At 41.0% G+C, this 19,933-nt stretch overlaps 1 protein-coding gene and 1 long non-coding RNA gene across 5 annotated transcripts in view; one reads left to right on the forward strand and one right to left on the reverse strand.

Moving 5' to 3' along the window:
• Positions 1–108: 108 nt before the first annotated feature.
• The window catches only part of gpr68 (G protein-coupled receptor 68), a 36,378-nt gene continuing 16,553 nt past the window's right edge, over positions 109–19,933 (reverse strand). The window contains exons 1-7 of one of the 3 annotated variants that reach the window (XM_011492431.2): positions 11,296–11,424; positions 7,815–8,044; positions 5,074–5,223; positions 2,889–3,022; positions 2,542–2,764; positions 1,849–2,029; positions 109–757 (exon numbers count right to left, since the gene is read on the reverse strand). In XM_011492431.2, the coding sequence (XP_011490733.1) occupies positions 276–757; positions 1,849–2,029; positions 2,542–2,764; positions 2,889–3,022; positions 5,074–5,223; positions 7,815–7,913 (1,269 nt within the window). In that variant the 5' untranslated portion in view covers positions 7,914–8,044; positions 11,296–11,424 and the 3' untranslated portion in view covers positions 109–275. Of the gene's footprint in view, positions 758–1,848; positions 2,030–2,541; positions 2,765–2,888; positions 3,023–5,073; positions 5,224–7,814; positions 8,045–11,295; positions 11,425–19,933 lie in introns of those variants that run through there. The other 2 variants (XM_011492432.3, XM_020699651.1) reach the window with 2 other exon arrangements.
• On the forward strand, positions 342–16,456 carry LOC110013439. Of its 2 annotated transcripts, none has more exons than XR_002288561.1 (4): positions 342–460; positions 578–720; positions 1,860–2,020; positions 14,862–16,456. It is a non-coding gene; the product is annotated as an uncharacterized LOC110013439 (long non-coding RNA). The 2 variants fall into 2 exon arrangements; XR_002288560.2 differs by lacking the exon at positions 14,862–16,456 and adding an exon at positions 2,273–2,496.

The raw sequence follows: 19,933 nt of genomic DNA on the forward strand, positions 1-19,933 counted from the left end.
TTTCATTTTGCAAAACCGATTTAACATAAAAACAAAAATAAAGCTGCTTATTTTGCTATGTTTTCTAAAATCTTGATTGTTGTCTTGTAACAAGTTTATTAAAACACCTTTTTTGCTTTTTTTAAAAATATAACTTTATTTTAGAGCTGTGAGCTCCTGGTGCAACTCAACCTTTCAGTTTCCCCACACAGACATAAACAGCCTGTGGGCGGAGTCATATTCAGATCTATTAAAGGTTGCTGTAAACATGCACCCATCCCGCCCCCTATGCTCAGCTAACACTGTGACTGTGTCTGTGCAACACTTGAAGCTTTCAGCACAGACGCCTGAAAGGCTCCTCTTTGGTCCTTGTTTCTGCCCCCCCCAGCCCCAGCAGCCCCTGAACCAGCCTGTCCATTGGTTCCCCCGCACTCGTCCACAGCGGGGAGCCCGCTCCTCACCGCCAGCGTTAGGAGTTCAGGTGCTTCTTTGTAGACCTGTGTCTTTATGTCGTTGTCTGAGGTTGTGTGTGTGATCAGCAACACCGTGGGGGGGCCGTTGTTCTCATCTGTGGCAACCTCGTGTGAGTCACTCGCAGGGTTTGAGGGGCTGGCGTTGCCACGGCGACAGCAGCAAAAGAGGATCCTGGCCACGGGTTGAACCAGAGTTTGGTACAGGCTGTGGCGGACGCTCTCACTGACGAAGCAGTAGAGGACCGGGTCGGCCACGCAGTTCAGGGAGGTGAGCAGCAGCGACAGGTGATAGTAGTTAAATATAGCTGGAAAACAGGAAAGGGTCAGGGTCAGGGGGGCAGATTTCCTTAGGGGTGAATTCACACTTGGTGCTGATCCAGCTTTGGTCCTGGTTCATAGCTGATATCCTCTGATGCTCCTTTTGGTCTGGGAAGTGTAAAAGACCCACTCCAATGAAAATGATGTTTTTGGGGTTTTTAACGTGTAATATGGTACTGATGATGGAGGACATTTAAAAAGAAAATCAAGCAAAGAAATTGCATTTCTGAGTATTTCTTTAGTCAAAACTTTGTGAATCAAAAAATGCTGTTTGAAAAAGAGTGTTTCTGTGATGTAAAAAAATACACGGGGGGGGCAAGAAACTCCCTGCTCTCCTCCATTATGAAGCGTGTGCCTACAGGTAAATAGATCCATGTACATCTTTGTTTTCTTCATTTAACCCTTGTGCTATCTTAGATGACCCCACCCTTACATTGAGGTGTTCTCCCTACCATGACAAAGGTGGATAAAGGTGGAAAGATTTCATGTAATCCATGGACACCAGTGAAGATCACAAATCATTGAAGAAAAAAGGTTCAGAGCACTGTCTAGTGGGTCTAGATGACCCAACTCCCAATGTTAAAGTGCCTAGGATAGTACAAAGGTTATGCTGGATTCTGGATCCAAACTGTACAGATGGATGTCTCCAATATTCCTTGCCGTTGGGTTGGGGGTATGAAGGGCTGTAAGCTAGCAGAAGAGTGTGTAAACAGAGCTATGTGGGGGTGAAGGGGTTGCTCCCCACCAACAGTCTCGGCTCCAACTCAGAGGGATATTTCTAAAGTATTACTGCTGCTCTCCAGAAACTATGTCCTGGGAAACAGGACCGTTTTTTTCAATTTTGTATAAAAACTGATTCATCATAATTAAAAGTCCACTGGGAATGCTTTAAAAATAGACCAAAAAATGATTGGAGTGGGTCTTTAAAGTTGACCTGGAGACCAAACAAGAATTCTGATCCTCTCGAGAGTTTGAGCGCAGACAGAGATGAAGAGAGAGGTCTGACCAAACCTGGATCAAATCAGGACCAGGGCCAGACGCTTCACCAGAGCCTGCTGTCTCAAACATTTCAACATACCTTCAATGAAGGCGCAGTTTGTCTCCAGCAACGTGCGCACCAGCAGGAAGACGTGGTACGGAGAGAAACAGACGAGGAAGATGAGGATGGTGCTGCTGACCAACTGTCTGATCCTGACCTTCTGATCCGGCTGAGTTCCCACACTCTGGCCCACCGCGCGCAGCACGCACAGGTAACTGACCTGCACAGTGGAAAACGCATGGGTTACCTGGCTGAGGCCAATCCACCCCCATATCTATGAAACGTTTAGTTTTTTAGATTTACACAATCTGAAGAGGAGTTTGTTTATTTTTACAAGAACATGATTGTTTAAATTCATCCTGACATCTCCATGAAAAAATAAATACACGATTAATTGAAAGAAAAAAGAAGGTTTCTATGAACAATGTTGAGGTTTATCTGTTTGTTTTTTTACTTTAACCAGAGGCATTGCAGATCAAGAACAGAAAATTAAAGCAAACAGAATCAACAAAATAAACGGGGTAAAGTGAATACAGTCAAAGTTTCATAAACCCAAAAGACCCAGAGGTCCAAACAGAACTGAATCCCAAAAAAAACAAAACAAGGAGGACATTTTCCGCTCAAATCAAGTAAACACTTTCAGGAAAAGCAGAGAAAAATCAGCTCTGTTTCCTGGAGAGCGACTTTCTAAAGCAGATTTAATCACAGAGTTGGATAATAGCTTCTTCTCACCAGCAGGATGGCCAGCGGGAACATGAACCCCACGCTGAAGCGGTAGTAGTTGATGGGGTGCTCCCAGTGTTCCATGGGGTAATGCTCAAAGCACACCAATTGGTTGGTTTTGTCTCTGCTCAGCACTTTTTTCTGAAAGAAAACCACACCCAGAGCTAACTCCTTCAACCAGACGGTGGCGCTGAAGAGCCATGCTGCCTTCATGGAGCGCAGATAGGTAAACCTGGAGATGGAGACCAGAAAAAGTACAAAGGTCATCCAGGAAGATGATTCTAAAGTGAAGACATCATCCATAGAAGATGGAGATTTAAACAGGAAGTTTGACCAAACACCTGCTGCACGAGTACCTTAAAGGATGCACCACAGCCAGGTACCGATCCAGACTGATGCAGCAGAGGAAGCCAACGCTGATGTAGATGTTCTCATAGAGCAGGAAACCACACAGGTTACACAACCACTCCCTGTGATGCCAGTCATCCCCCTGAGGAGCACCAGACCCACCTTCAAACACTTGAACACGACGTGGCTGCCAAAGATTCCCCGGTGAGACAGCAGGGGGGTATTCCAGAAAGCATGTTTAAACTAGCCTGACTTTAAGCCTGAACTCTGGCTGAAGTCCGCCTGAACTTGCTTACTCTGGGTATGTCGGTTCCAAAAGACCGGATATGAGTTGGCGTAATTACGCTCGACTTGGTAACCCTGGGTTAATGCACGTGCATGTCAAGTACATAAAGACATTCTCAATAGATCGCCAATTTATGGAGTCACCATGAAAAACGCGTGGAGAAAAAAAGAAAGAAAGCGCTATACTTCAGTGAGACGGAGTCTGAGGTTTTAATGAGGGCGTATGAAGATTATAAGACCATCAAAAAAGTAACACGGCTGCATCATCAGCAAAAGAAAGAGTTTCTGCTTGTAGAAAAAGAGCAGACAAAGTAAACGCAAGAGTTTCTGATCTTATTTCTATTTTCCTTGTGACGCATATATATATATAACTTATCCAATTTTGCCACCTTAAATGAATTACTTCTATTGGTAACAAATAATTGAATTAAATTTAATCACCTAATTTCTTACATCTATAAAACTCAATAATTGTTTATACAACTCAAATTTATCTATTTATCTAACTAAATGTCATATTACTCCAATTCAATTAATATTTTTCCTCCCTCATATGTCTAAGTATGAGCCGGCCCGGCAGATATGCTCATTTTTATAACAATAAAAAGGACGGGGGGAAAAATGGATGCTGCGCACAGATTCATTAAAGACTTTTCCGTCATTGTCATTACAGTAATACATAGAAGGGGTGCGATATAATCTCATCATCCTCTCCTCCACTCTTACTCACGGTGCAGAGACGTAAGCACAGTAGGACAAAATAACTCAGCAAAACATGGCAATACACAGTAAAACAGCTAAACAACTAAACACATTTGGTCAAAAAGCCATTATAAGATTATAAGACCATCAAAAAAGTAACACGGCTGCATCATCAGTAAAAGAAAGAGTTTCTGCTTGTAGAAAAAGAGCAGACAAAGTAAACGCACGAGTTTCTGATCTTATTTTCCTTGTGACACATATATATATATATAAGTTATCCAACTTAAATGAATTGATTCAGTTGGTAACAAGTAATTGAGTTAAATGTATTCAACCTAATTTCTTATGTCTATCTAACTCAATTATAAATGTTTTTCCATCTTAATTTATTGTACTTCTTGAACTCTCATATGTCTAAATTTGAGCCTGCAGATATTCTCATTTTTATAACAATAAAATGAATGAAACAAAATGGATTCATAACCTGTAGTCTGTTGTTACTTCTCTGACGTTAAAACCACACCAATGCACAGTGGGGTGGTTTATAAACTCATCATCCTCTCCCTCCCTCTCACAAGAATTAAACATAACTGGATAAAAGAACTAGACAAAACACAGTAAAACAGCTAAACAACTAAACACATTTGGTCAAAAAGCCACACTTAAACCCAAATCCATCCAGACAGGAAAAGGGAATGGTTTCCCACAATCCCTTGCGGTGCCGATCTAACAGCAGCACCAAAGTTACACCTACTTAATTGAATTAATTTGAATGAAAGTAAAATGTCTGAAAACTACGTATTATTTTTAAGCTGACTTAACAAAAATTGATTTATCTTAACTAAAGCAAATAATTAAGTTAGATCAAAGTAAAAAACTTTATCTTTCCAACATCCATTTGTGGTCTTATCACCCTCTCATGGTGGAAAAAGTATTATCTGAGCTTCTTCATCCACTAAATCATCTTCAAATGGACACGCCATGCTGCTTCACCTCTCTGTAAACAAACTAACCTTCAACTAAACCTGCTCCCGACCAGGTTATGTTCAGAGCATGAGTTGCCATGGTAACTTGACATACCCTCAAACAAACCTCTGTTTTAGGAACCGAAAGCTGAGGTTATCAACTTCCTTAGCCTCAAACTTACTGGGGTAACTAGCATAACCCGCTTTCTGGAATACCCCCCAGGGCAGGCAGGTACGTTACCCGGAAGAAGTACTCCAACCACAGAGGCAGAGAGAATAGGTACAGCAGATCGGACACGGTGAGGTTTATCAAGTAAACCCCCAACTCGTTCTTTTGCTTCAGCTGTTGAGCTCCGTGGTACAGCGAGTACAGGTTCGAGGGCACGCCAACCTGCAACGAGACACTTGACTGAACAATCCCTCAGGGTTGTAACCAAATGTGCACATTCTACCCCTGAGTCCAGGAGGTCAACCCCAAAACAGAAGGTTTCAGGCAAATCTGAAGAACATTTAGTTCCTCATCTGCTTCTTCACTTTTAAATTCTTTCGGGAGAGTGCTGCTTGGTCTTTGATGGTTGATACTCTTGAGGTTTGTTCTCACTGTAGTGGCACACGGTGGCATCGGTTTCAAGGTTGTTACAACTGGGGTGGTAGTGGGGATAAGCTCCCACTCCCTATAAAATCTCCCAATGGTGTGCGTCTCATATAGCCTCTGACAACCCAGTCCTGGAGGGGTATTCCAGAAAACCAAGATTAAACTATCCTGACTTTAATCCTGAACTCTGGCTGAAATCCGCCTGAACTTGCTTACTCTGGGTATGTCGGTTGCAAAAGACCGGATATGAGTTAGCGTAATTACGCTTGACTTGGTAACCCTGGGTTAATGCTCGTGCGCAGCAGGTACATAAAGACTCATCATCCTCTTCCTCATGCTGCAGAAAGAATTAAACATAACTGGACAAATAACTCGGCAAAACACAGTAAAACAGCTAAACAACTAAACACATTTGGTCAAAAGCCACACTTAAACCCAAATCTGTCCAGACAGGAAAAGGGAATGATATCCCACAATCCCTTGCGGTGCCGATCTAACAGCAGCACCAAAGTTACACCTACTTAATTGAATTAATTTGAATGAATGTAAAATGTCTGAAAACTATGTATTATTTTTAAGCTGACTTAACTAAAATATTAATTTATCTTAACTAAAGCAAATAATTAAGTTAGATCAAAGTAAAAAAGTTTATTTTTCCAACATCCATATGTGGTCTTATCACCCTCTCATGGTGGAAAAAGTATTATCTGAGCTTCTTCATCCACTAAATCATCTTCAAATGGACACGCCATGCTGCTTCACCTCTCTGTAAACAAACTAACCTTCAACTAAACCTGCTCCAGACCAGGTTATGTTCAGAGCATGAGTTACTATGGCAACTTGACATACCCTGAAAACTACCTCTGTTTCTGGAACCGAAAGCTGAGGTTATCAACTTCCTTAGCCTCAAACTTACCGTGGGAGCTAACATAACCTGCTTTCTGGAATACCCCCCAGTTCTTTACACTTTTATTTTGACACATCAGACACTGAACATCACACCCATGTCTTCATCCTCCCCCCTCTCCACACTTATTGTGCAAAAAAAAAAACAGAATGAAATAACGTAAAACAGCCACACGAAAAGGAATTAGGCAGAAGAAAAACCCGTGCTCAACCCAATTTTGACCAAAGCAGGCAATGGGCATTATTTCCCACAATTCCTTGCTCCAACACAGCAGACCCAACATGGACGTGACCACAGCCCTCTGCTGCAAGACACTTGCGTCTACATCTCTTTGAGGTAGTCTTTGGAACAAAGTCGAAAAATTCAAGAGGGGGGCGCAACTCACCAGTGGCTGGGTGAATCACACTAACAGGTGATTGGGAGTCTTTTTCTATCTAACACTCGCAGGGGAGGGGTGGTGGGTGTAGACCATTTTTTATGAATGGATGGTTTTTTGGAGGATTTCTACTGTGGGTGTTGCACAAAATTAGGGAAATGCCAAATATTTTTGTAATCCCACTGATGAGTTCTATGATTTAGTTTTTAATGTTTTATAAGACCTAAACATATTAATCACAATAAGTTTTTTTTTAGATCCTCTCCCTCTGATGTTTCACAAAGACACACACAGGACGTTACACACCCAGAAATTATTGCTAAAAATGATGCAGGAGTCCAGGTCCAAAAAATGATAAAAGAGCAAAGAAAACAGAATAATTTGATTTGTAATTTCTTATTAATATTTCCAGGCTTCATTTGTTTTGTTCTGCAGCATCTTCATATTTGTATAATTTTGACAGAATATATTTTTATGGAGAGCAAAATATTAGACATTATTTAAGGTTTAACTTGAGTTATTCTGGATTAATCATCCTGTTTTTATTCATATTTATGTTCAAAAAGTTCAGTATTAAAGGTTTAAAAAAAACCTTTCGGCCCAAAACCTAAAGCGTGTTTTTAATTTAGGCCCCCTGTGCGACTTAGTTTGACCCCCATGTAATACGAGTTTATGAAATTCATGCGTTTTTGTGTAAAATGGCTAAATAGAAGATAGGGAACAAAAAAGGATGTCGTCAAATTGAATGTGTGCGGGAGGGGGGGTCTGGTGGGGTTACTCGCCCAGGGAGTAAGTTAGTGTAGAGCCGCCATAGGTTGAATAAACTGTCATAGGATGCCACTCGTGCAGCAAGTCTAGTGGTGAAATTTCCTTGCGTCTAAATACCCCACAGTCAACTGTCAGCTCTATCAGAACAAAATGGAAGAGTTTGGAAACAACAGCAGCTCAGCCACCAAGTGGTAGACATCGTAAACTGACGGAGAGGGGTCAGAGGATGCTGAAGCGTAAGTCTGCAGCAGAGAGAAAGTTTTCCTGCAGCTGCCGGCTCTGCTGCACATTCTCACTGCCGACTAACAGCTGGGCTGGAAATCGTATCAAACTCACCAGCAGCACCAGGATGTACACAAAGGAGAAGACATTCTGGTGGATATCATGCTTGATGGTGCAGTTGATCAACTCTTCCTCAGACATGTTTGAGTCCATCGTTTACTACTTCATCCTCCAAAAGGAACCATAGCATAGCTGGCTCACAGGCACCCACACGTCCTGATGTTTGCTGCCGTTGACTTCATCTAGCTGAGGATGCATCCACCCTCATTGTGCTCTGTTTGGTCCTGTGAACACAGGAGAGTTCATTATAGTTCACTGTGAACAAGTCAGCAGAGTCACAGCAGTTTATAACAGACAGTAATACAGATTTATATGTGTGCGTAACATCTATATACATATATACGTTTCTCTGCACAAAGAAAACGGCCCACGTAAAATGGCTGCTTCCATGGTTTAAAAGGTTTTAATCCAATTATAATTTCAAAGTTAACAAAGCTGGAAAAATCTAAGCATAAACAAAACTTTTCCATTTACAAATGTTCTATACTCTTCCAGAAACTATGGTGGGTTTCACCTCTGAACAGTGAGCTGATTGAAGTGAACCACTGAGGGTACTTTGTCCAAATCAAGAATTAGACATGTTAGCATGGGACGGGGCATCAATCAAACTGTTTAATTCAGATGAGAGGAGACACAAGACGGGAGAAGTGAAATCACTTCACTATAAATATGAGTTTAAGGAGCTAACATACAGTAAAATGTCTTGGAATAAAAGTCTGGAATAATATTTAGTCTTTAAACTGTTAAAGATTAAAATCTTATTTTAAATAACAACTTCTCAGTTAAAGAGATACCTCATTTGTATTTACAGGACACCTCATAATTTAGCTTTCTGTGTTGTACAGGCTTAAAATGATTAGTTTTGTTATTTTTGACTGTGTGGTTTGACAGTCTGGCTCACAACTAACCCTGTTTTATTTAACCCATGTTAACCTTTTTTTTTATTAACCCTTGTGCTATCTTAGATGACCCCCCCTTCCATTGACGTGTTCTCCCTACCATGACAAAGGTGGATAAAGGTGGAAAGATTTCATGTAATCCATGGACACCAGTGAAGATCACAAATCATTGAAGAAAAAAGGTTCAGAGCACTGTCTAGTGGGTCTAGATGACCCCACCTCCAATGTTAGTGCCTAGGATAGCACAAGGGTTACAAATGTTTACTAAAGTGTTCATTAATACAGTGTTTTTCAACCAGTGTGCCGCGGCACACTAGTGTGCCGTGGGAGATGGTCAAGTGTGCCGTGTGAAATTGTCCTCATTAACTGATCTAAAAACATTTCCCATCTCCAGGATTTCAGCTCTGTGTTCATCCAAACAGGCCCTGATAAAACACTGAGGAGTTAGGAATATAAAAGATCGTAAAATACTTTTTCTTTGCGTTTATTTTATTTTATTAACCCTTGTGCTATCTTAGATGACCCCACCCTTACATTGATGTGTTCTCCCTACCATGACAAAGGTGGATAAAGGTGGAAAGATTACATGTAATCCATGGACACCAGTGAGGTTGACAAATCATTGAAAAAAAGCATCAGAGGGCTGTCTAGTGGGTCTAGATGACCCAACTCCCAATGGTAAAGTGCCTAGGATAGCACAAGGGTTAAAGACATTTTGATAAGAATGACGTTACCGCGATTCAGCTGCAGCTTCGGCTGTATTTTGGAAAAGTCCCGCCCCTTCACTGTCTCCACCAATCATTCTTGGGGGGCTTAATCACATGTCATCAGTCTGACCAATCAGAAGTGGTTAAAGTCTTCCCTTCCTTGTCCCGATTTAGCTCGTAAAGTCGCTCAGTTCTAACAAAAATACCAGCTAAAGCTCGTCTTTAGCGCTGTAGCTTTCCACAGAATCCGGTGTCAGACCTTGGAACAAGTGAACAAAACAATGAGGCTCCAAAAACCGATCTCCGGCCGTTTTATGCACTACATCTCCCATGATGCATTGGGTTGTGAGAGTGACAGCGCACAAGGAGATCTGTCGTTAAACGTCTTGAAACCAACGAACACACTTCAAACAGTTTTTAAACCTTCTAACTTAACTTTTATTACATCTTTTAGAAAAAAACAGCTGCAGTTTCCAGCTGTAACAATTATCTCAAAAATGCATGTGAGATTGTGGAGGGGCTGTAGATCAATACAGACTATGAGTTTCTCCTTTTTTTTTTTTTTTCTTTTTAATTTTTGGATGCTGGTGTGCCGCGGGATTTTTTTAAGGTTAAAGTGTGCCGTGGCTCAGAAAAGGCTGAAAAACACTGCATTAATATATCAGAAATACATGAATGTGAGTTTGGTCTTTTATGAGGAAATATTTGTCCTTTTAACACACAAAGTCAAAAAAGTAATACTATTACTAGGTTTTACTAAAACTCACTGGAAAAAATTTTTTTTCAATACTTCTGAAAAAAGTTGGAGCAAAAAAAAAACAAGAATGACAGGAGTTTCAAATAAAGTAGTGTTTAGGGGGAAACTCAGAGGGCGATGGAAAAAGAAAGTCTTTAGACCAGGGGGCTGTGACCTTTCACAATAAAAGAGCCATTCGGTCCAGTTTCTTACTGACCTAAACAAGAGCTGCAAATTCCCACCTCACTGTGGGTGGAAAAAAAAAACTTTATTTATGTTTATGTGGTGTTCCTCTCCTCTTACTATTGAATATTAACATGACAACATCGTTGTAAAATCTTTTTTTTCATCTTTGAATGCAAAAGCAGAAATTTGCTTGTGAACAGGAACTAGACTGTTCAGTACATCAGAATATGTGCTTTACATGAATCATTTTGCTCAGTTATCTTGTTTAAATTTTAATGAAAAAAAACAACTTTTCGAAAACAAACCAGGCAAAATTACAAGCCCGGTATTTATTTATTTTGTTAGCATTTTTCATTAAAGCCAAAATGCCTCAATGAAGGGATAAAAGAGCAGCATGTGGCTCCAGAGTCTCAGGTTACGCACTACTGCTTTAGACTTAAACCTTTGAAAATCAAATATTTTTTCAATTGTTAAAAAGCAGTTTTTTTCTGAGCAGTGAGTCACCCTTTATGTTGTTTTAGTTGGGCTGTTTTTCCCAGGTTTTCAGACTGTGGTGAGTTGGAGGTTTCGTTCAGAGATGGAAACATGCTCAGTTACAGGATGAAGAGGGTTTTTCTTGTTTTTCTTTCTCTCTTAGTAAAGTTGTAAGAAGGTTTAACATTCCATATTAAAACTGTAGTGTTGTATAAATCAAGCATTAAAAATGTAGAAAAAAAATTCCTTTAAAAAAGAAAAGAAAAGAAAATTCACCCAACGTGTAAGTTAAATACAGAACTAAAAAAAAGAACAATTCAAATTTGACTTAAGACTGTGGCGGCGGGTGAAAACAATGAGGAAGTGATGGTCGTCTAATGATAATGTGTTAAGACAGCATAAAGTGTCAAATTTCCTCATTAGTTAATGTTGAGCTGTCAGAGTTCCCAAAGAAACAAGTGATCCAAACTCACCCTTCACTTCCCCTGGTGTTAAAAGAAACAGACTCTCACTGCAGCACTTCAAATACTTTTATCTTAGGATATCTTAGGACAATTGACGTGCAACTTCCTCAACACATCAGCATTTCCTCTTGACGCAACTGCAAACTAAGGAAACTTTTTTCTTTTACATGCGTCACTTAAAAAAATGTGTGAAAGTCTACGTAACATAATCAGTTACAGTCTAAATACTTTACTAGAATAATTGCATTTTCTTCAAAAACACGTGTGTGAATGCTGACAGATGTTGAAGTACAATTTAGCACTGATGCTAAATTCAAAAATTCTGTAGTAAATTTGTGCAAGGTTGGTGCCACATTAATTAAAGTTTAAGATAGTCAAAACAAGTGTGAAAAACAAAAAAACATGAAAAACTTTGCATAAAGCTGACGTCTTTGTAAAAGCTGTGGTAAGAAAAACCCCAAAAACCCCAGAAAAATGATAAACAGTGTTGAAGATGTGCTACAAAAACTGCTTAAAAAGCCACTGCTGCCTCGGTCCTGTCAGTGCCCAACCAGAGCTGTCGCTGGGGCAGCACTTAGGTGCGGGGGCCTGGGCTTGTCCCTGAGGCCAACTATTTCTTGGCTCCTCTCTCTATTTGGGAGGGGGTGTTGGGCCTGGGGCGGATGGCTCTTGTTGCGATGGAGCCCCTGGGGCTGGGGGACGGGTAGTTCTCCAATCGGGGGTCTGTCTGCCAGCTGTACCCGACTTACCCCCCTTCCTCATACAGCCACTTATCAGGGCGATGGGGGGTGGGGACTCTTGAAGTAAAGACTGGTAAATTCTGAATGAAAACTGACGCTAGCTTACCGCTGGCTAACCGCTAGCTACAGTTACATCACAAAAAAGTAAACTCTCTGTTTACGTTACATTGTGTGGACATGCAGCCAGCCAGTGTAATCACAGCCTGGGCTCAGGTGATTTGACATTTCCACCAATCTGGGTCTCCTGGTATACAGTCAATGGGCGACGCATTGACTGTGCAATGGATGTGAGCAATAATAGCAGGACCACTGAAGCTGCGCTTACACCAAACGCGATTCGCGCGTCACATTACTGTTGGCCACCTCTTCTTCGCCACGCTGTGAATTTGCTGCTCGACACTTTTCCTAATCTGTTCATAAGCTTGACACCACAGCCACATGTGGGAAGAGCTACCACCACATGTTTAAAGCCTGATCGCTACATGCAGAGGGGTCTGTGTATATCTCATTCGCAATGCATGGAAGATAAAAGAGAATGTTTAGAGATCAGAACTAGTTTTTTAATCACATCTCATGTTTGGGTTCATGTGATCATTCAGAGACTCTCCCGAAACACTCCTGCTGCAGGAGCCGCATCTGAGTGACAACCAGCGTCCGTGGTGTTTCTGTGTCTCTGTGTCCCGCAATAAAACGAGAGGGGAAAAAGAAAAACAAGAATAAAATTAGAAAACCTTTTTTATTGTCAGGAGACCTGAACAGGCTGCCGCGAGCCAGCCTCCAGGTGTCAGAACAGCTAATCCTACGAGCTGATCGAGTCACTGAACATTTCATGTGTCCAAAGATGAGTCCCTGATTGCTAGATGGGATGCGGCGACCACACCAAAGTTCAGATATTTCAACTCTGGCCGCGCCGCACCGCCCGGCCAAATCGCTGAGATCGTGTCTGTACCATTGACTTAACATTGAAAGTGGGCGCCCCTGACACAAGAATCGTGTTTAGTGTGAAGGCAGCAATAAAGTTAAGCTGCCTTCACAACTACCGGGTTCAAGAACCTTTATTCACGGTTTCAAGGACACATTTAGCTGGTGGTGTTAATATTGGACACACACAAAGCGGCAGGGTATGGGATTCTTCTTCTTTTGTTTTTTTACTGTTTACTAGAGCTCGTCTGCTAACTACAGTGTGATATAAGTTGATTTGAAAAGTCAAAGTTGTGCAAATCCTCCAAATCTTGCTCCAGGATTTTTGTTTTCACAGCTTTGTTCCTATAAATGTTCATCTTTGGTTTCAATCCAGCTAGGTACAAAACAAAATTATTAATTTGTCCTCCATGATTCTGTTGATAAAGGTCAGTACTTCTGTGTTTTGAAAAGGATGCCTATACAAGTCACTATCAAATTCAGGTCCGGGTTGGTCACTGCTGTCATTGCTGTGATTAAGAGTGAAGAAGTTCAACCTTTTGAACTTTCAATGAACCCCCGATTTGTACATAGAGTATACTCGGAACACTTGAAAAAACGTACAGATCCTTTAAGGCTTATGCAGGCACCTTATGGGAAGTCATAAAAATGGAACGTACCATTGTCGTAAATGTTGTACGTGTATTGTGAGTTATTCGTAAGGATAATTCAAGTTGCTTGCACTTATGATGCACACGTCATGATGTCGTATGGAATCTTTATATCACACAATGGACCATCGTAAAGTGAATCTTTGGCGCAATTTCAATAAGGAAGAATTTCATCTTCTTCAAGTATGCTGGGTTGTTGATTAATCACTCTACATGTCACTCATGAGCCAAAAGCTTAGACATTTTGCCAGCCCACCTCCACCCTGTTTTCCTCCTGGCTCTTCAATTCGGCATGGTCTGGCCTGAACCACCATCAGCGTCTGGTCTCTGAGGTCTCTTCACTTTGTCTAAGGTCATCACAAACATGCAAGATGTATCCGGCCCTGAGCCCAGCTGCTAAAGACTACTGACTATTCATGCTACACTATTAAATCTTTCAATCACACATTCAAAATCTCTCCTTATTGAATAGGCTCCTTTCTGACCACGAACAAAGGCTGCATGCACAGGGTGTGCGGTATTACTTAAGAGCCCGCAGGATGTCCACACAAACTACAGTACACTCAGATTGTCTACTTTCCTAAACTCTAACAGTCAGGATGCACCCAAAGAGTCTGTGCCTATCACTTAAACAGCACTAATGGGCTTCTTTTGCAGTGTGCAGGATTTAGAGAGGTTCAAAAATCTGTACAATGTGGCTGTGTCTCACCTGCTTCACCCTTGCATGTTGTATAAGTGTACACTATGACTTGTTGCCCGCAGTATACCCATAAATGGTAAATGGTGTTTACTTATATAGTGCTTTTCTACCTTCTTCAAGGCCCAAAGTGCTTTACAGTCACAGTCCCATTCACCCATACATTCACACACCGGTGGCGACTCTGCTGCTGAACACTGGGGGCCAACCTCCCACCAGAGACAAGATGGGGTTCAGTGTCTTGCCCAAGGACACCTTGACTCATGGGCGGGAATTGAGCCTGTAATATTATGACCATGGCTCAACCGTCCTACCGCTGCACCACGGCCGCCCCATAGAAAAAAAATGTGCATGAACATTTTTGCTCTATGGGCTCACCAATTGGTCTATGATCTCAAACTTTTGTGTGGGCCACCTGCATGTCCCTGTGACTGAAGGCCTAACGTCAACATCATATTAGTCTGTGTGAAAAGTTGAGTCTGGTTTCGTGGGTTCTGCCATAAGAACTTATCTGTGTTCAGATCCATGTTTGCTCTTGCCTTATTCTCGTCTCCCGTTTTTCATCAGGACGTCCCGCTCATCCACACCTGGCACAGACCTCTTTGACCTGGGCTACGTCTAAGCCGGCATGACTCCATTTCACTGTACGGAGCACCCCAAAGCAATTTCAAACTCCAACCTTCAGTGCCATGTCCACCTCACTAACATGGTCAGCTTATTACTTTAGTATCCCACAAGAAAGCTAAAACTGCTCTATCATCCAGCCATAAAGTTATAAAGTCCTTTAAGTAAGACCGTTGAAGAACTGAAGGAAAACACAAAAAAGCAACTTAACCCTTGTGCTATCTTAGATGACCCCCCCTTCCATTGAGGTGTTCTCCCTACCATGACAAAGATGTATAAAGGTGGAAAGATTTCATGTAATCCATTTTGAGATTTGACAGAAAGCAAACCTGCATGTGTTGTTCAGACTGAGTATTGAGAACCTCTTTTTGAGGACCTCTGGTCACATTTCTGCACACCCCGCCTTCCTTTTCCTCAGCCCATAAGCCTGTTTTTGTAAATAAGCGCCTTAATTTTGACTCTCGTGTGACTCAGCAACGGAATTTTTCAAAGAAAAATGGAGCTACTTTTTCTGCTGCAAAAAAGAGGCGGCGGTCACAAAAGTCTGCTCCAGTAAACTCTGAGTGCATTCCTTTGCTCTGCAGCAGGAACTGTAATAATATGGTCTAAAAGTAGTCAAAGCAGAGAAAGCAGCCTCTGTCTTCCATCCTCTGTCAGATAACTGCAGGAGGAGACACAGAAAACTATTTACAATCTAACACAAGATGTGAGCAGTTGTTTGCCCATCGAAACTTCACCTGACAAAGTTTTTCTGAGCTCGGAAAGATTATTGAGAAAATGTAGATTTCTGAGGACCGCTTAGACACATCAAACTGCTAATCCACTACAAGTTATGAGACAGACAGACAGACAGACAGACAGACAGACAGACAGACAGACAGACAGATGTTTCTTTGTGAACCATTCCATTGTAGATTTTGCTTTATGTTTTGGATCATTGTCTAGTTGGAAGACAAATCTCCATCAGAGTCTCAGGTCTTTGCAGACTCCATCAGGAATGGTCCTGTATTTGGCTCCATCCATCTTCCCATCTTATCCAACCATCCTCTCTGTCCCTGCTGAAGAAAAGCTGGCCCAAACCATGATGCTGCCACCACCATGTTTGACAGTGGGGATGGTGTGTTCGGGCCGATGAGCTGTGTTGTTTATGCCAAACAGAACATTTTGCATTGTTGCTAAAAAGTTTTCATCTGACCAGAGCTCCTTCTTCCACATGTTTGGTGTGTCTCGTGGCAAACTGTAAATGACACTTTTTATGGATTTCTTTAAGAAATGGCTTTCTTCTTGCCACTCTTCCCTAAAGGCCAGATTTGTGCAGTATATGACTGATTGCTGTCCTATGGACAGACTCTCCACCTCAGCTGCAGATCTCTGCAGTTCATCCAGAGTGATCATGGGTCTCTTGGCGGCATCTCTAATCAGTCTTCTCCTAGTTTGAGCTGAAAGTTTAGCCCAGGGGTGTCAAACTCATTTTCACTAAGGGCCACATCAGCATAGCGGCTGTCCTCAAAGGGCCGGATTTAACTTTTACATTCAACTAAATGTAATGAAAAATAAATGTAACTACTCCTTAATGTAAAATAACTGATTATTTATTTATTGTAACATTTTAAACTGATAATTATTGCAGCATAGAAAACATATGTTTGCTTGTTACTCTAGCATAAATCCTTTTACATTTTGTCCACTTATTAAAACCCATGATCAAACTGTCCAAGTGAATAAAGAAAAATGACATAAAATTAGCTGGAAAGAACATGTATTACATGTGTAACATTTTACAAAAAATGTTGTATCCAATGCCTTGCATACAACTGATGGTTTGGTGACAATTTCTCTGCATCCACACAAACATTGTGCAAACATTGAACAATTACAACTGCAGCAACACATAAGTGTTATCAACTAAAGAAAATTTTTATTTTAAGAAATTAAAAACTTTGATGCTCTCGTGGGCCAACTAAAATAACATGGAGGGGCACATTTGGACCCCGGGCCTTAAGTTTGACACATGTGGTTTAGACGGACAGCCGGGTCTTTGTAGATTTTCAGTGGTCTGATGCTCCTTCTATTTCAATATTATCACTTGCACAGTGCTCCTTGGGGTGTTTAAAGCTTGGGAAATATTTTTGTGTCCAAATCCAGCTTTAAAATTCTCCAGAACAGCATCTCAGACCTGCCTGATGTGTTCCTTGTTCTTCATGATGCTCTCTGTGCTTTAAATGGACCTCTGAGACGATCACAGAGCAGATGCATTTATACAGAGACTTGATTACATCCAGGTGGATCCTCTTTATCCTCGTTAGTCATTTAGGTCAACATTGGATCATTCAGAGATCCTCACTGAACATCTGGAGAGAGTTTGCTGCACTGAAAGTTAAGGGCTGAATAATTTTGCACGCCCAATTTTTCAGTTTTTTATCTGTAAAACAAGTTTGAAATATCCAATAAATTTTCTTCCACTTCATGATTGTGTCCCACCTTTTGTTAATTCTTCACAACAAATTACAGTTTTATATCTTTATGTTTGAAGCCTGAAATGTGACAAAAGGTTGAAAAGTTCAAGGGGGCTGAAGACTTTCGCTAGGTAGCAGTAAAATGCAATAATAACAATAATAATAACACTAAGATACAATAAATAACACAAAGAAGTTTCCAGTGTCTCTGAGATGCTGTAGAGTCTAATAGCTGGTGGGAGGCAAGATCTGTGAAAGCTCTTTCCTGCAGCGATGTTTTTTCCGTCTCTGACTGAAGTGAGTCAACTTCCTGAGTTTATGAGATGTCCATCAATTTCACACCTTGATACGAAAATACAATACACTATGTTTTCTTGATGTTTTGAGTCTCCTGGTTTGGTGGTGAACTATATGCTTGTCATTGAAAGTTCTTTTTATGAAGAGTCAGACTACAGACAGTCAGACTCCCAGGAGCCACTGCAGAGCTGCTATAAGCAGGAGGGAGCTGCAGAAAAAACATTTAGGTGTTTCAGTAGAAACACGTCTCCTCGGGAAACCCGACTTGCACTTGTAGATCCATCTGATAATGAAACGCCTAAAAAATGGTGTTCCCCTGAAGTCCATGAGTCTTTACCAACAGCATATATTTAGTCTGTCTGAAAATAAGACAAAAATTCGCCAGATTTGCAATCTTTGTCTTTTGTCCAAGCAAATCTTTCACCTCCAACTAGCCCTTCATCCTCTTCATTAACGTCAACCACACTTGTGTCCTCCTTCCGTCCTGCTTCCCTGCATTTATCTCCAAAACATCTAGCGTGATCTGTTCCTCTGATGGATTCATTCCTGATCCTCTCCACAATGGTCACTTTTAAAGAGAACCTCAACATCTTTGTCTCCGCTACCTCCAGCTCTGTTCTTTATATGTGTTTCCCAACTATATCTAGGTAATTGTTTTAATTGTATACGCTTTTTACATTTTATTATTTCAGTATCAACAGCACAGCTTGTAAGAAACTCAGTGAAAGGCTGTAGGAAGTATTTCCACGTGTCAATCAACAGCACAAACAGGATTGATTCCATCTTTCATGTGAGAAAAAAGTTGTTTTTCACGAACGTAAAACATAACAGAATGAGAATAAATGATAGTAATTCTCAGTCTTCAATTTAGAATTAGTACGGCAGAGCATAAATTTACTTTTTGAAACATTCAGAAAGGACTTAAAGAGACTCGTGAGGAAAATGTAAAATGTTAAACAACCGAAAAGATCAATGACTGGTCAGTCAGGAGCTTCACTTCTCTGTGAACTGTACGTTTGTTAAGATGATCAGCAATAATCCTAAGACTGCAGTTCCCAGAGAAATAATGTGGGGGTGTTCAGAAAAAAAGAAGTCCCATTCAGATTTCCTAGAGCAGTCTGGACGTTGCATCACTCACTTCAGCAGACTGTCTTCTGCTGCTGCTTTGCCCAGAGCTCATTCTGTCTCAGTGCAGAAAGGTCACCGTGGAAAACTGAAGCCTGAGTGACAAAACAAAACTTCTCCTCCAAACATTTCAGATTAAAAATATTTTCTAGAAAAAAATTTCAGTCAGAGACTGCTGGTCATTTTTCCTTGATCCTTTGGATGTGACGCTTTGGAGTTTCCAGAATAAAGGGGAATGCTTCTGCACTTTCAAATCTGGACTCACTGTAACCTCTGAGCTTCTGAAGTGCAGGTTACACATTAGAAGGTCACTTAGGAAATATCTTTATTAAAAGCAGTGGAGTGAATTGAAGTCCCTAATTGAACCAGAGTTAATCTGGTGGATGTGTGAGGTGCTGGATGCTAACAGCCACAGGCATGTTTTAAAGCAATCTATGGAGCTGTATGGTCAACAAATGACCCTGTGATCAATATCAGATTTCCCTCGGGCATCTGGAATTCTGCTCCTTCTTCTGGATAACTGACCTGACAATGGTAGTCATGGCAACAGCACCAAGTTGTAATTTAGGCATTGTGAATGGCTGAGTCATATCCCACTGAAAAAGACTGCATGCAAAATTCCCGGAATCATCCCTGAACCCAGTGTGGGAATTATGACACTCAAATGTGAGGTAATGAAACATCTGATACAATATTCAACTATTGATTGCATAGAAGAAATGGACACAGTGATTGTGATGTCACTCTTGGAAAATGGTTTACTTCAAGCTCAAACACAATGAAAAGTATTCAGTCGTCTTTTTTTTTTTTTGCAATACGGACGCCGCCATGTTGGAGGATGTCAATAGTCAGTGATTGGTCTGATTGGTCTACGTCTTTTTTTTTTCAAACGGCGGAAATGACGTCATCAATTTCACAAAGTTAAAATCTGATTAATATGGGCATGTTGTGACAATTATTTATGAGTCCACTGTCTTCTGAATATAAAAACATTGATGGTTTATAAAAAATTACAACTAAATACATTTTTTTGGCAAAAATTGTTCCACCCAATAAATTGTGGTCTGTATTTCAGCACTAGTGAGCATCGATGCCCGCTGGTTTTTTCTCAGAGACTTCTGGGAATTTCTAGGGCGC

The sequence above is a fragment of the Oryzias latipes genome, chromosome 22 (genome assembly GCF_002234675.1).
Source record: "Oryzias latipes chromosome 22, ASM223467v1".
Taxonomy (NCBI): Eukaryota; Metazoa; Chordata; class Actinopteri; order Beloniformes; family Adrianichthyidae; genus Oryzias; species Oryzias latipes.